General features: G+C 36.3%; 1 protein-coding gene across 5 annotated transcripts in view; it reads right to left on the reverse strand.

The window, feature by feature from the left end:
* Positions 1-12,255, reverse strand: part of LOC308628400 (S-adenosyl-L-methionine-dependent tRNA 4-demethylwyosine synthase TYW1) — a 216,535-nt gene that overhangs the window by 79,240 nt on the left and 125,040 nt on the right. For all 5 annotated transcript variants that reach the window (XM_081255246.1, XM_081255247.1, XM_081255244.1 and 2 more), the window contains exon 15: positions 10,481-10,648. In XM_081255246.1, coding sequence (XP_081111372.1) covers positions 10,481-10,648 — 168 coding nt within the window. The remainder of the gene's footprint in view (positions 1-10,480; positions 10,649-12,255) is intronic.

The following is a 12,255-nucleotide window of genomic DNA, read 5'->3' on the forward strand; positions in this document are numbered from 1 at the left end:
AGCCTGTAAGACTAAAGGCAAAAGAAACTAAACATAAGCACTGTATTCTAGGGTTAAAAATTCTGATACTGCTATATATTTTACATATACTGGAATTGAACAATTAAGTAAACAGATGACTGGTGATAGGAGCTAGGATTAGAGTCTCACTGTTGGAGTGTGAATTTACAAATAAGCAAGGAGAGGAGACTAGGATGAATCATGTGGTAACAGATTAGAGTCTGAGACATCAGTATGTTTAGCTTAATATAGATACAAATGGTACATTCAGAAATATTTACCTACACGTGTATATACGAAGGTTAGTATTGATATATACACCTATATTTCTTTGCTCTGTCATCTAAGAGGGCCTAAAACAAACAACACCCTAGTAGCAACGAGCACACCTTCACCCAGATCTTGGTTTCTAACACCATTCTCCAATAAAAGAAACCACAGATCCTGAGAGAAATGGCTGATTCTAGGACTGGGGCAGGAAATATACAAGATGAGCCTGGAGCTTCTTGTGGTGCGAGAAAGGAAAGAGCTCAAAATGAACAAACCCCGCCCTCCCCAAACACACACATTGATGGGGGTATGTAAAAGAAACACAGGAGCCAACTAAAAGAGCTCTTAATGGCCAAAGCTAGAATAGTTTGGGCAAAAGTAATAAAGATGAATTGGATTATAACCCAAAGTTATAAAATAAATATCCATGAGCCTATACTGATATAAAAATGATTGAATAAACTAATAAATGGGAAGAAGAGACAAACCTGTGCAGAAGAATTCCAAATAATTTATGCAGATATTCCACCCTCAAGGATGTGGAGTATAACTCTCACTCCTTAGGTATGTGCTGAATATAGACTTCCTTCCAAAGGAGACAGGGGAAGGAAGAATTTTCCTACAGAAAGGGAGAGGGGAAAACAAACACTGACAAACACTACCACAGCTTGCTGATCAAGGTCAAAATCAAGGGACCTTGATATGATGTGATGAAAATAGCACTCTACCTCTGTGATCTTCTTCCTAAAAACCCATAACGCAAGTCTTATGAGAAAAACATTGGACAAACTCCAGTAGTGGTGCATCCTACAAAATACCTCCTGACCACTCCTCAAAGTTATGGGATCCCAGAACAGAAAAAGGCCATTAAGTGAAACCTAAGGAAATCTAAACTATGGACTTCAGTGAATAATAATGTATCAATATTAGTTTATTGATTGTAACACATGTACTATATACCAATGTAAGATGTTAATAGTAGGCCAATCCACGGCATACAGTAAACCTCTGTACTATCTTCTCAATTTTTCTGTAAATCTCAAACTGTACTAAAACATAAAGTTTATTTAAAAAAAATAAGGAATTAAGTTTAAAAACAATGCTATGTGGATTCTGCAAGCCATGCATATAACCTACCACTTGGTTTCCACAAACAGTGAACCACTATAATTGGACATTACCAATATGTAGAAAGGACTTCACATTTCTGAACTAAAATGATCAAAGTATATCAGATTCATCATGGTCTTACGAGTTTGCAGACTGACACAGTTACGTTTAAGCTGCTAGGCTGGAAACCCAGAAGCAGATGGCTGACTGTACCTCCTTCTCCCAGCCAGCCCCTCCAAATCACACAGACAGGTTGACTCTCCTCTCACCAACTATCTGTAGTCATCTCTCTGTCCCTCTAGCTCAACCCTGGAACTGGAATATGCTGACTTATTTATCTCAATGTGAGTCTTTTTTTATCTTTCCTTTGTTCAAAGTCAGAAACTCTCACTGAACTTTCTACTCCCATCTACTCTTCCACCCACTTAAAAAACCTACTTCTCATCAACAGCAGAAACTCCTTTATGTTGGTGTTTAGTCTGAACATCACTTCTAAATAACAAAACTGTTCATAGAGATATTAAAAAGTAATCATCCATTAAAAAAATATTCCACTATTAGAATTCAGAAATGCTTTGCATGTGGTGTAGCATATGGCAATGAAAAGATCACACTGCACTGCAAATGACCACAGAGTATTCTGGGAATGGATAGAGTAATACAAATTATAATAAACTCTCCAGAGGCTAATTCATGTTGTGAAAACCTTGCAAATTTAATGAAGGATCTTTAAAGGTCATCTAAATGTAGTCAACCCATGCTTGGGGTCTCTCTAGAATTTATTTATTTATTTATTTATTTATTCATTCATTCATTCATTTACAATTCACCTTACATTTTGAGCTATCCTGGTTCAAAGAGAATTTCAAATTTTTGAAATGGGTAAAGAAAGAAAGGCCACAGTTTGGGGATTTTCAATGCTGCACTTTCTGGCAATGTTCTTATTTTTGCTAGCCCACTTTACTAGAATCAAAAAAGTACAGTACAGTAGGCAGGAGAGACTTTCAAAAGCATGAATGGGCATCAGTTTCCTGCTGCAGAAAAAAAAGAGGAATGGTGAATGAGAAAATAACTGGATTTAACAACTAGCAGGTTACTGATGACCTATAAAATAGCAAACTCAACAGTAAATATTCATCGAATAAATGCATGAGTAAATAAATAAGGAAGAAGGTAAGTAGTTACCAAAATTAGCAAGGAAGATGGAACAATGTCTCTGATTTCAGAAGGCAAGACAATGAATAAGGAAAGAAAATGAAGGTGAAGAGCTTGTTAATTCACTAAACAAACACTGAGAATCTAACATGTACCAGGTACTCTAGGAGGTGCTGGGAATGACAGCCCTTTTGTTCCAGGAACCCTAACTTCTTAGCGAAAACAGCCTTATAGATGTGCATATAGCTCTGAAAGAAGCAGTCCCCAAGGAGGTTTGTTTTACAGTTTTAAAAAGCAGAAATTCACCAGATGAAGTGGGGTAAGGAGGGCAGGTCTAGCAGAAGAGATACCTTCGGCAAATACACAGAGGAAAGAAACAACATGGCAATGCCTAGTAAAGGCCGGGGGAGTGAGTGTGAAATGAAACTGAAAGGACTTGATTGTGAAGGCCATTAAAACCAAATAAAATGTTTAGGTTTTCCCCTTGCATGCTCTGTAAGATGGCATGTGTTTCAAAAATACAGCAGAGAAACAATAAACTTGGAATTGGCAGCAAAAACAATGAGGATGTTGAATAGTCAATGCCCACTCTCAATTATTTGTAGACTAAATGATCTGTTTTGTGGATTTTGTTTTTGTCTTTTTCCTTTGGTTATAACTCTGCTTTTACTACCCTTAAAAAGGCATTCATCTGTAAATTGCTAGCTTAATTATTAAATGGGATTTGATGGGGTCTGATTAGGATTAGGAAAAGATCTTTTCATATAAGTTTCTGAAAAATCTTTCCAGCAACACTACAGAGGTACCCATGCAACCACACTGGGTGACACTTTTAACATAAGCAAACAAAATGAGTTTACGTGCAAATAATCTAATAATAACAAACAGTGCCAAGTGGACTGGTTATTACTGTTCACTGGGGAGATAGTAAACAAAAAACAATAAATGTCAAAACTGTCTAGTCATATGTCTTCTGTTCTGGACAAGAAATGTATTTCTACAGCTAAAACCCCTAGATATTATATATAAAACAAACATAAGAAGGCTCTTAAAGGTGGAGATAAGAAGGCAGGTTGGCTAGGGACTGCAGGACCTAAGGAATGTAGTGATACGTTCCCTGGGTTTTAATTTTGGCTCATATATCCTGGATTGTGTGCGAGAATTCAGAAGCCTGGTTAAAGCCCACAACCTAGAAACACCAATGAGCACTCACAATTAAAAAAAAAAAAATTAAGCCTCAGATAAGCCTCAGATTAAGCCTCCCTAGCCAAAGGACTAGGAAAAGGGCAGCCAAGCAAGACAGAAAATTTTTACATAATAACCATCCTAGGCCAAGAGAAAAACTGGCCTCATTCTCACCCCAGTAAGCAAACACCTAGTGGGGATCCTAGACTTCCACATTCGCCCAGCTGTACTGAGCTGTACCCTCCCCCTCCCACTGCTGGGGAGGTGTCAGAGAAGGTGCAGTGGGGAATCCTGACATCCCGACCCCTCGCTATTGTTTCAGTGGAGACCCTATAGAGATTGGCAGGGTACATTAGAAAAGCACCAGCCAACTGTATATTGTCTCTAATAAGAGACTCACTTCAAATATATGATATAGGTAGATTGAAATTTAAAAGATAGAAAAGATATACAATGTAAACATCAATCAAAAGAAAGCAGAAGTGGCTATATTACTGTCAGATATTGTACACTCCAAGGCAAAGAAAATTTATAGGAACAAAGAGGGACATTACATAAATGAAAAATAGGTCAAATCCACCAAGACGATACAGAAATCCTAAATGAGTATGCACCGAACAACACAGTTGCCAAATATATAAAGCAAAATCTGACAGAACTGAAAAGAGACATAGAAAAACCCACACTTACAGTTGAAGACCTCAACTCTTCTCACTCAATAACTGATAGAACTATATAGATAATCAGCAAAGATACAGAAGAACTCAACACCACCAACAACCAACAGGATGAAATAGACATTCACAGAACACTCACCCAACAACAACACAATGTATATTCTTGGCAAGTGCACAAAAAACATTTACCAAGATAGACAACATCCTAGTCCACAAAACAAACCTCAACAAATTTAAAAGAACCAGATCATAGAGAGTATGTTCTCTGATTATAAGAGAATCAAACTTGAAATCAATAACAGAAACACAACAGGAAAAAAAAAAAAAACCCAAACACTAGGAAACTAAACCACAAACTGCTAAGTAATCCATGGGCCAAAGAAGAACATTTAGAGCATTAAATGTTTACATTAGAAAAGAGGGAAAGTCAATAATTGAAGCCCTTATCTTAAGAAACAAGAAGCAAAGAAACCCAAAGTAAACAGAAAGAAGGGCATAATAAAGAGAAGCGTAGAAACAGATGAAATTGAAATCTGAAAAACAGAGAAAAACCTATGAAACAAAAAGATAGTTCTTCGTTTTTTGTTTTTTTTTTAAGATTTTTCTTTTTTGATGTGGACCATTTTTAAAGTCTTTATTGAATTTGTTACAGTATTGCTTCTGTTTTATGCTTTAGTTTTTTGGCCACGAGGCATGGGGGATCTTAGCTCCCCAACCAGGGATTGAACCTGCACCCCCTGCACTGGAAGGCAAAGTCTTAACCACTGGACAGCCAGGGAAGTCCCCAAAACATGGTTCTTTTGAAAAGACCAATAAAATCAACAAACTGAATAAACCAACAGAAACAAAACAGAGAAGACACAAATCAACTAAATCAGAAATGAAACAAGATGTTGTACAGACATTGAAAGGAAAATAAAGTAATACTATGAACAATTTATTCACATAAACTTGACAATTTAGATGAAATGGACCAATTCCTTGAAAAGTACAAACTACCACATCTCACCCAAGATGAAAGATAATCTAAATAGCCTTGTAACTATTACAGAAATGTAATTCATAATTTAAAAACTCCCCCCAAAATATGCTTCTAAGCCCAGACAGTTTCACTGGAGAATTCTACTAAACATATAAAGAAGAATTAACACCAATTCCACACAATCCCTCCTAGAAAACAGGAGGAAACCTTTCCCAACCTGCTTTAAGAGGCCAGTATTACCCTAATACTAAAATCATAGACAGTATAAAAAAAGAAAACTACAGACCTATATTTCTCATGAACATAGAGGCAAAAATCTTTTGAGAAATATTAGCAAAAAGAATTCAGCAATATATAAAAAAGAAATACACACTATGACTAAGAGGGGTTTATTCCAGGGATGCTAGCATGGTCCAATATTCAAAAATCCATGTAATCCATCATATTAATGGGTAAAAGAAGAAAAATCACATGTTCATAGCAATGGAGAAAAAGGATTTGACTTAATAATTTTATTGTGAATAAACACCCGTTCACAACAAAACCCCTCAAAACACTAGAAATAGAGGGAAACTTCCTCAATTTGGAAAAGAGCAAGTATAAAAAACCTACGGCTAACATAAAATTAAACAGTGAAAGGCTAAACGCTCTCCCCCTGAGATAGGAAAAAGATAAGAATGTCTGAAATCACTGTTCTTATTCAATAAAGTACTCAAAGTCTTAGTAAACCTAATTAAGTAAAGGAAATTAAAGGGATGCCAATTGGAAAAGAAGAAAACAAAACTGTCCCTTTTTGTAGAAGATACAATGGTCTATGTAGAACACCCCAAGAAATCTACTAAAAAAATCCTGCTAGAAAAAAATAAATGAATCAGCAAGATTGCAGGATATAAGATCAACATACAAAAATTAATTCTATTTCTACAGAATTCAATGAACATGTGACAACTGAAATTAAAAATGCAATACCATTTATAATTGCTAAAACAGAAAAATACTTAGGTATAAATCTAACAAAGTATAGGACCTGTATGCTAAAAACTATAAAATGCTCATTAACGAAATCAAAGATCTAAATAGATCATGTTCATGATATGCAAATTAAGACCCATTGAGATCATGACAAACCTGTTAGAACAGCTAACCTAAAAAATGACAATATCAGGGCTTCCCTGGTGGCGCAGTGGTTGAGAGTCTGCCTGCCAATGCAGGCGACATGGGTTCGAGCCCTGTCCTGGGAAGATCCCACATGCCGCGGAGCTACTAAGCCCGTGCGCTACAACTACTGAGCCTGAGCTCTAGAGCCCGCAAGCCACAACTACTGAGCCCACGTGCCACAACTACTGAAGCCTGCGCGCCTAGAGCCTGTGCTCCACAACGAGAAGCCACGACAATGAGAAGCCCGTGCACCGCAACGAAGAGTAGCCCCCACTCACCACAACTAAAGAAAGCTTGTGCACAACAACAAAGACCCAACACAGCCAAAAATAAATAAATAAATAAATAAATAAATAAAAAAAGACAATATCAAATGCTGGTTAGGATGCAGAGAAACTGGATTTTTCATGCATGGCTGTGCTTGACATTCTTCATGGCTGAGGTGCTGTGGCCCTCACTGCACAGCCTGGTGTCAGAACTCAGCAGGTGTCTAATAAACACTTACAGAACTAAACTGGCCTGAATGAGATACGGTGCCATTTATTTCACCTATGTCCATGTTTACACTGGGAAGAGAGAAGAAATCTTAGAGACTGAAGTCAAGTATTGGTCTAACATAAAATTTCCCAGTTTTAAACTCTTCTTTGAATGGCGTCAGTGGTATCAAAAGATGTCCTGTGGTACAAGAAAGACCAATGGACTAGAGGGCAGAAGGCTGTGGGTCTAGGTTTGGCTCAGCCACTTTATGAGACTTTAAGGAAGTCTCTTCACCATCTGATCAGTTTCCACAGGGAAGAAGTGAGGTAAAACGTGTCTCCAAATCTCAGAAGTGATATTCTAATCCCAAACCTCATATTATTTCTATAAATAATTTTCTACATACATTGTACATAACACAATAAGATAAGGTACATAAGGAGACAAGGCAACATAACTGAGAACCAACAGATAACAGAAACAAATCCACAGAGATTTTAGATATTGGAGTTATCAGATACAAACAATGAAATAGCTGAAATTTCCAGTATTCAAGAAGATAAAAGCCAAGCTTGAAAATTTCTGCAGGGAACTAGAAAGCATACAGTGTGATATATCATATTTGAAACAAAAAAAAAAAACAAATTATTTAACTGAGAAACACACTATCCAAAGTTTAAAAATTGGTGTGGCATTTAATAGCATATGACAGCTGAAGCAAAAATTAGTGACTTGGAATACAAATCAAAAGAAACTGTCCAAGTGAAATAAAAAATACAATAACACATGTTTAACTGGAGTTCCAGAAGAAAAATACTGGGGAAGAAGAAATATTTAATGAAATGAAAGTTAAGAAGTTTTCAACCAATGATGGAAAGTATCAACCCACAAATTTATGAAGCCCAAGAAGTCCCAAAAAGGAAAATAAAAAGGAGTTAACATCTAGACACATTAGAGCATAAAACCAAAGGGAGAGAAAAAGAAACCAGAGGGAAGAAAACAACAAATCACCTTAAAAGAAGCAACAAACTAACAGCTGACTTTTCATCAGTGGAATTTAAAAGACAGGGGAATATCTTTATGGTGTTGAAAGGAAACAAATGCCAACCTAGAATTTGATACCCAGCTAAAATATACATTTTCAGACAAAAACTGAGAGTATGCCATCAGCAGACCTCCACTAAAGGAAATTTTAAAAGGTGCTTTTTGGGCAGAAAGAAAACAGTCCCAGATGGAGGCTCAAAAATGCAAAAAGGAACAGAGAACAAAATCATGTTTAAAATGCAGGTAAATCTAAATAAATACTGACTACATAAAGCAATTAACAATACTGTCCTTACACACATTTATAATTAACATACACAACAATGACAGCATGAGTTGGGAAGGGAAAAATGGAGGTTGTGTTCTAAAGTCCTTGCTTTGCACAGTTACAGAGTAAAAGTATTTTAACACTAGACTGATTAGTCAAGTTTGCATGTAGTAATTTCTAGTGCACCCACTAAAAGAATAGAAAAAGTATACAATTCCCAGCCTAACTGGAGGAAAAATAAGACCTACTGTGGCTGAGAAAATGAAAGAAGTGCAGAAAGAGAAGGAAGAGGGGTTCCAGAAGAAGCTGGAGAGGCAGACAGAGACTGATCACATAGGACCCTAGGGGTCACATTAAGGATTCTGATTTTCATGCTAAAAGCAATGGGAGGTCAATCAAAGGCACCTAAGCAGCAGAGATCTACATTCTATAAAGACATCTTTGGCTATGGTGTGAAGACCTTATGGAAGAAGAGAGAACTTTACTACCAGTGTCAGGACTATTTCCAGAGCACTGCCCCTCCAATCAAATAATTTGTTTTGAAGGTACTATCTTACCTAAAAAAGTAACAATGAATAAAAAGCTAGAAAATAAAATTCAGTTTTTTTGGCTTTAATTTTTAAGATTTACTTTGTAAGTTAATTGTCTTTGCAGCTACTTTATTAACATTTCAAATACTAGGTAGCCTTTATTTCTTTGCTCCTTAATGCTCCCAGTACATATTCTTCTGTCTAAATATTTAAGTCTGATAGATCATTAGGTCAGATATATACAATCTAATTGGGACCAAGCCATGAGGGCCTTTTAACCTCCTGTTTGTTTGAGACTAGACCACGTGAAATTTTAATTGAGTGATTCTAATATTATTAAATATCATTAACCTGCAAAGCTGTTCAGGAAGCCACTTAGGTTGTGGAGGGAGGAAAAAGTGAGATTCGTGTTCAATTAAGCCTGACTTTACTTGCATACAGAGCATTTTTATAAGAAAAGGTAGCCCATTCTTCATTACCTTTTTGGTATTAATTTATCTTTATTGTGATATAATTCACAAACCATAAAATTCAACCTTTTAAAGTATATAATTCAGTCGTTTTTAGTATAGTCACAAAGTTGTGCAACCAACACCACTAAATAATTCCAGAACATTTTCATCACTCCAAAAAGAAATCCCATACCTATTAGCAGTCACTTCTCAGTCTGCTCTTCCCCCAATTTCCAAAAACCACTAAACCACATTCTGTCTCTAAGGATTTACCTATTCTGGACATTTCATATAAATGGAATCATACATTATGTAGTCTTTTGTGTCGATTTTTCATCAGAATAATGTTTTCAAGGTTCAACCATGTCCACTTTTTTAAAAAGCACTTTTTAATGGAAAGTTTGAACAGGAAACTAGGCAGAGGAGTAAAACAAACCTCTGTGTATCCATCATCTAGCCTCAACAACCTCAACCTATCCACACACCCACATACTTCTTATTTTGTATCATTCTGAATCAAATCCCAGATACTATATTATTTCTATATAAATATTTCAGTAAGGACATATCATTATGATCGCTACTCTAACACTTGCCTTCTGATTGGGTGTTTTTCTTTTTAATGGCCTACCTCTACTAAAAACTGAATTTCTCCTTTGCTAGGCATTATTTACTTAAAAAATACATTAAATTCAGGCACTCGTTCTGTCTAATGAAAACTCTAAATGGGAAAAAGGAAAACCTAAATCCCAGAAATATTTCTGCAGAGGCCAAGATTCAAAGTGATCTAAAATTTGATAAACACCTCAATATTTCTTCTGACAGTCAGAAACACTCATATGGGGGTTGTTTACTATTTTCGCTTTCCCTTGTCATTCTGGGAAAGGACTAGAGGTTATTACAAGGGTGTTTTGTTTTGTTTCTCAGTACACACCAATTACAAGGCAGAAAGCACTTCAGGTGCCTGGGTGAGGTCTGAAAACAAAGCAATCTCACACAGAAAAGACGGTTTATGAGTCCAACGGACTGAATTCGGGGCTTTCTTAATGTTTGTTTTAGGAAAGGGAGCAAACAAGTAGATATTCATTATAATAAGGTGAGGGGAAAATAAAGAGAAAAGAGAGCAGGAAGGACAAGGGTGATGGAAGAATGCATACTTGACTGGTTCTTACCTTCTTGTGAGCTATCAGGAGGCAGTTGGAATGTTCGTGTTCACAAGCAATTTCATAGTCGGGGATCAGATCCACCAACTCACAGACAAAGCGCACCACTTCTTCGTGCCAGGGCACGTTGGCCATGGTAAGACTGCTTGCCGAACTCTCTCCACAGTAGGTAACACCCTGTGGAAACATTACAACAGTCAGAGACAGCTACAGACCTATTTAAATGTCACAGAGGAAAAGCTTCAGAGCCAAAAAGGCTTCTACAGGTCAACCAATCCAATCCAAGCCAAGCCAATCCATATCTTAAAGTGAAGAAAGCAGTACAAAGACGATAAAATTTGCTTGGAAGCTCATACAAGTAGCGAGTGACAAAGACAGCACTGGAGCTCCCAGGCCAGTGCTCTTTACACTCTGACAATCCTGATGCTTCTTGGGTACTTGTGCTTTATGCTACATCACCATCTACACTGTCTAGTCACAATAATGTATCTGAACTAATAACATATCTTTCCATTCAGATTCATTTGTGCACCATAACAGATCAATTCTCATGGGATTATAATCCCCTAGTACAATAATGGAGGTATAGTTGACACCCATAAAAATTCAGTGAATAATTTACTGACTGGGAAAATAAGATGAGCTCTTATTTTCTAGTATAATTTTGATTTGAGGTTGATAAACATTCTGTAAAGGGCCAGATAGGGATCCCTTTCAAATTATTCTTTTGGAATCATTCTAAGGAGATCACTTTGTAATGCATTTTTATGTGGATATGTATAAATAAAGAATCATGCCAAAATGAAAATACATGTGTAGAAATACATATACATATATATATATATATACACACACAGATATGTATATATATATATATATATATATATATATATACCTTTACACACACCTACATGTATATACGTGTTATCTACCCCTAGAGAAATTCCCATTCAGTACAAATGCAGTAAGATAAATTGGTTTTTAACTCTTTTTAATTCTACCTGACAGCCCAGGCATGTGAGACACAAAAGCTTTATAACTAAGTTTTCCATTTGGTAAGTTACATAGTGATAAGTGATTAATGACTAATTTTCAATACTGACTATCGTAACTTTGTAGGCTCTCTAAATACCCAAGAAATCAAACTTTCTTGAAAACAGACTCGAATAGTCTAGATGTGCTGCTACTAAGTAGGGAATAACTAAAATAGAATGAGGTTCTCTCTCACTCGTGTGCTCTCTCTCTCCCTCTCTCACACACACAGACTGGAGGGGATAGAATGACATTAAATGAAAAGCCCACAATGAGCACTGCAGAGTGACCCTGACCCTACAGATGGCAGAACTGGGAGGGGGCCAAAAACTCAGATGAGTTCTGCAAAACCCTCTACTCCAGATGGCTGTTCAAAGACTACTTACTGGGGTACTACACTGAGATGACCTTTGCTGAACATAAACTAGAGGAGACCCAGTTTAATTACAATAATCAAGAGAAGCTTCTCTATTAGCCCACTGATTTACAGAATTCATTAAACTGAATTTGGGTTTTAGCTGAATAAAAAAAAGCAAATAATACAATAGTTTAAAAAAAGCTTTAAGAAAGCGTGGCTGAAAAATTGTACTAAACTTGCCCAAATACATAAAAATGATTTATTCATAAGTCAAATTAGTCATAAAAATGAATTTACTTCACTTTAAATACTGTTTATGAGGGACGAAATATATGAACAACCACGTAGATACTGCTTAATTCAAAGGAATTTATTTTTTTAATAATACTTTTCT

The sequence above is a fragment of the Mesoplodon bidens genome (genome assembly GCF_964165515.1).
Source record: "Mesoplodon bidens genome assembly, chromosome: 15".
Lineage (NCBI taxonomy): Eukaryota > Metazoa > Chordata > Mammalia > Artiodactyla > Ziphiidae > Mesoplodon > Mesoplodon bidens.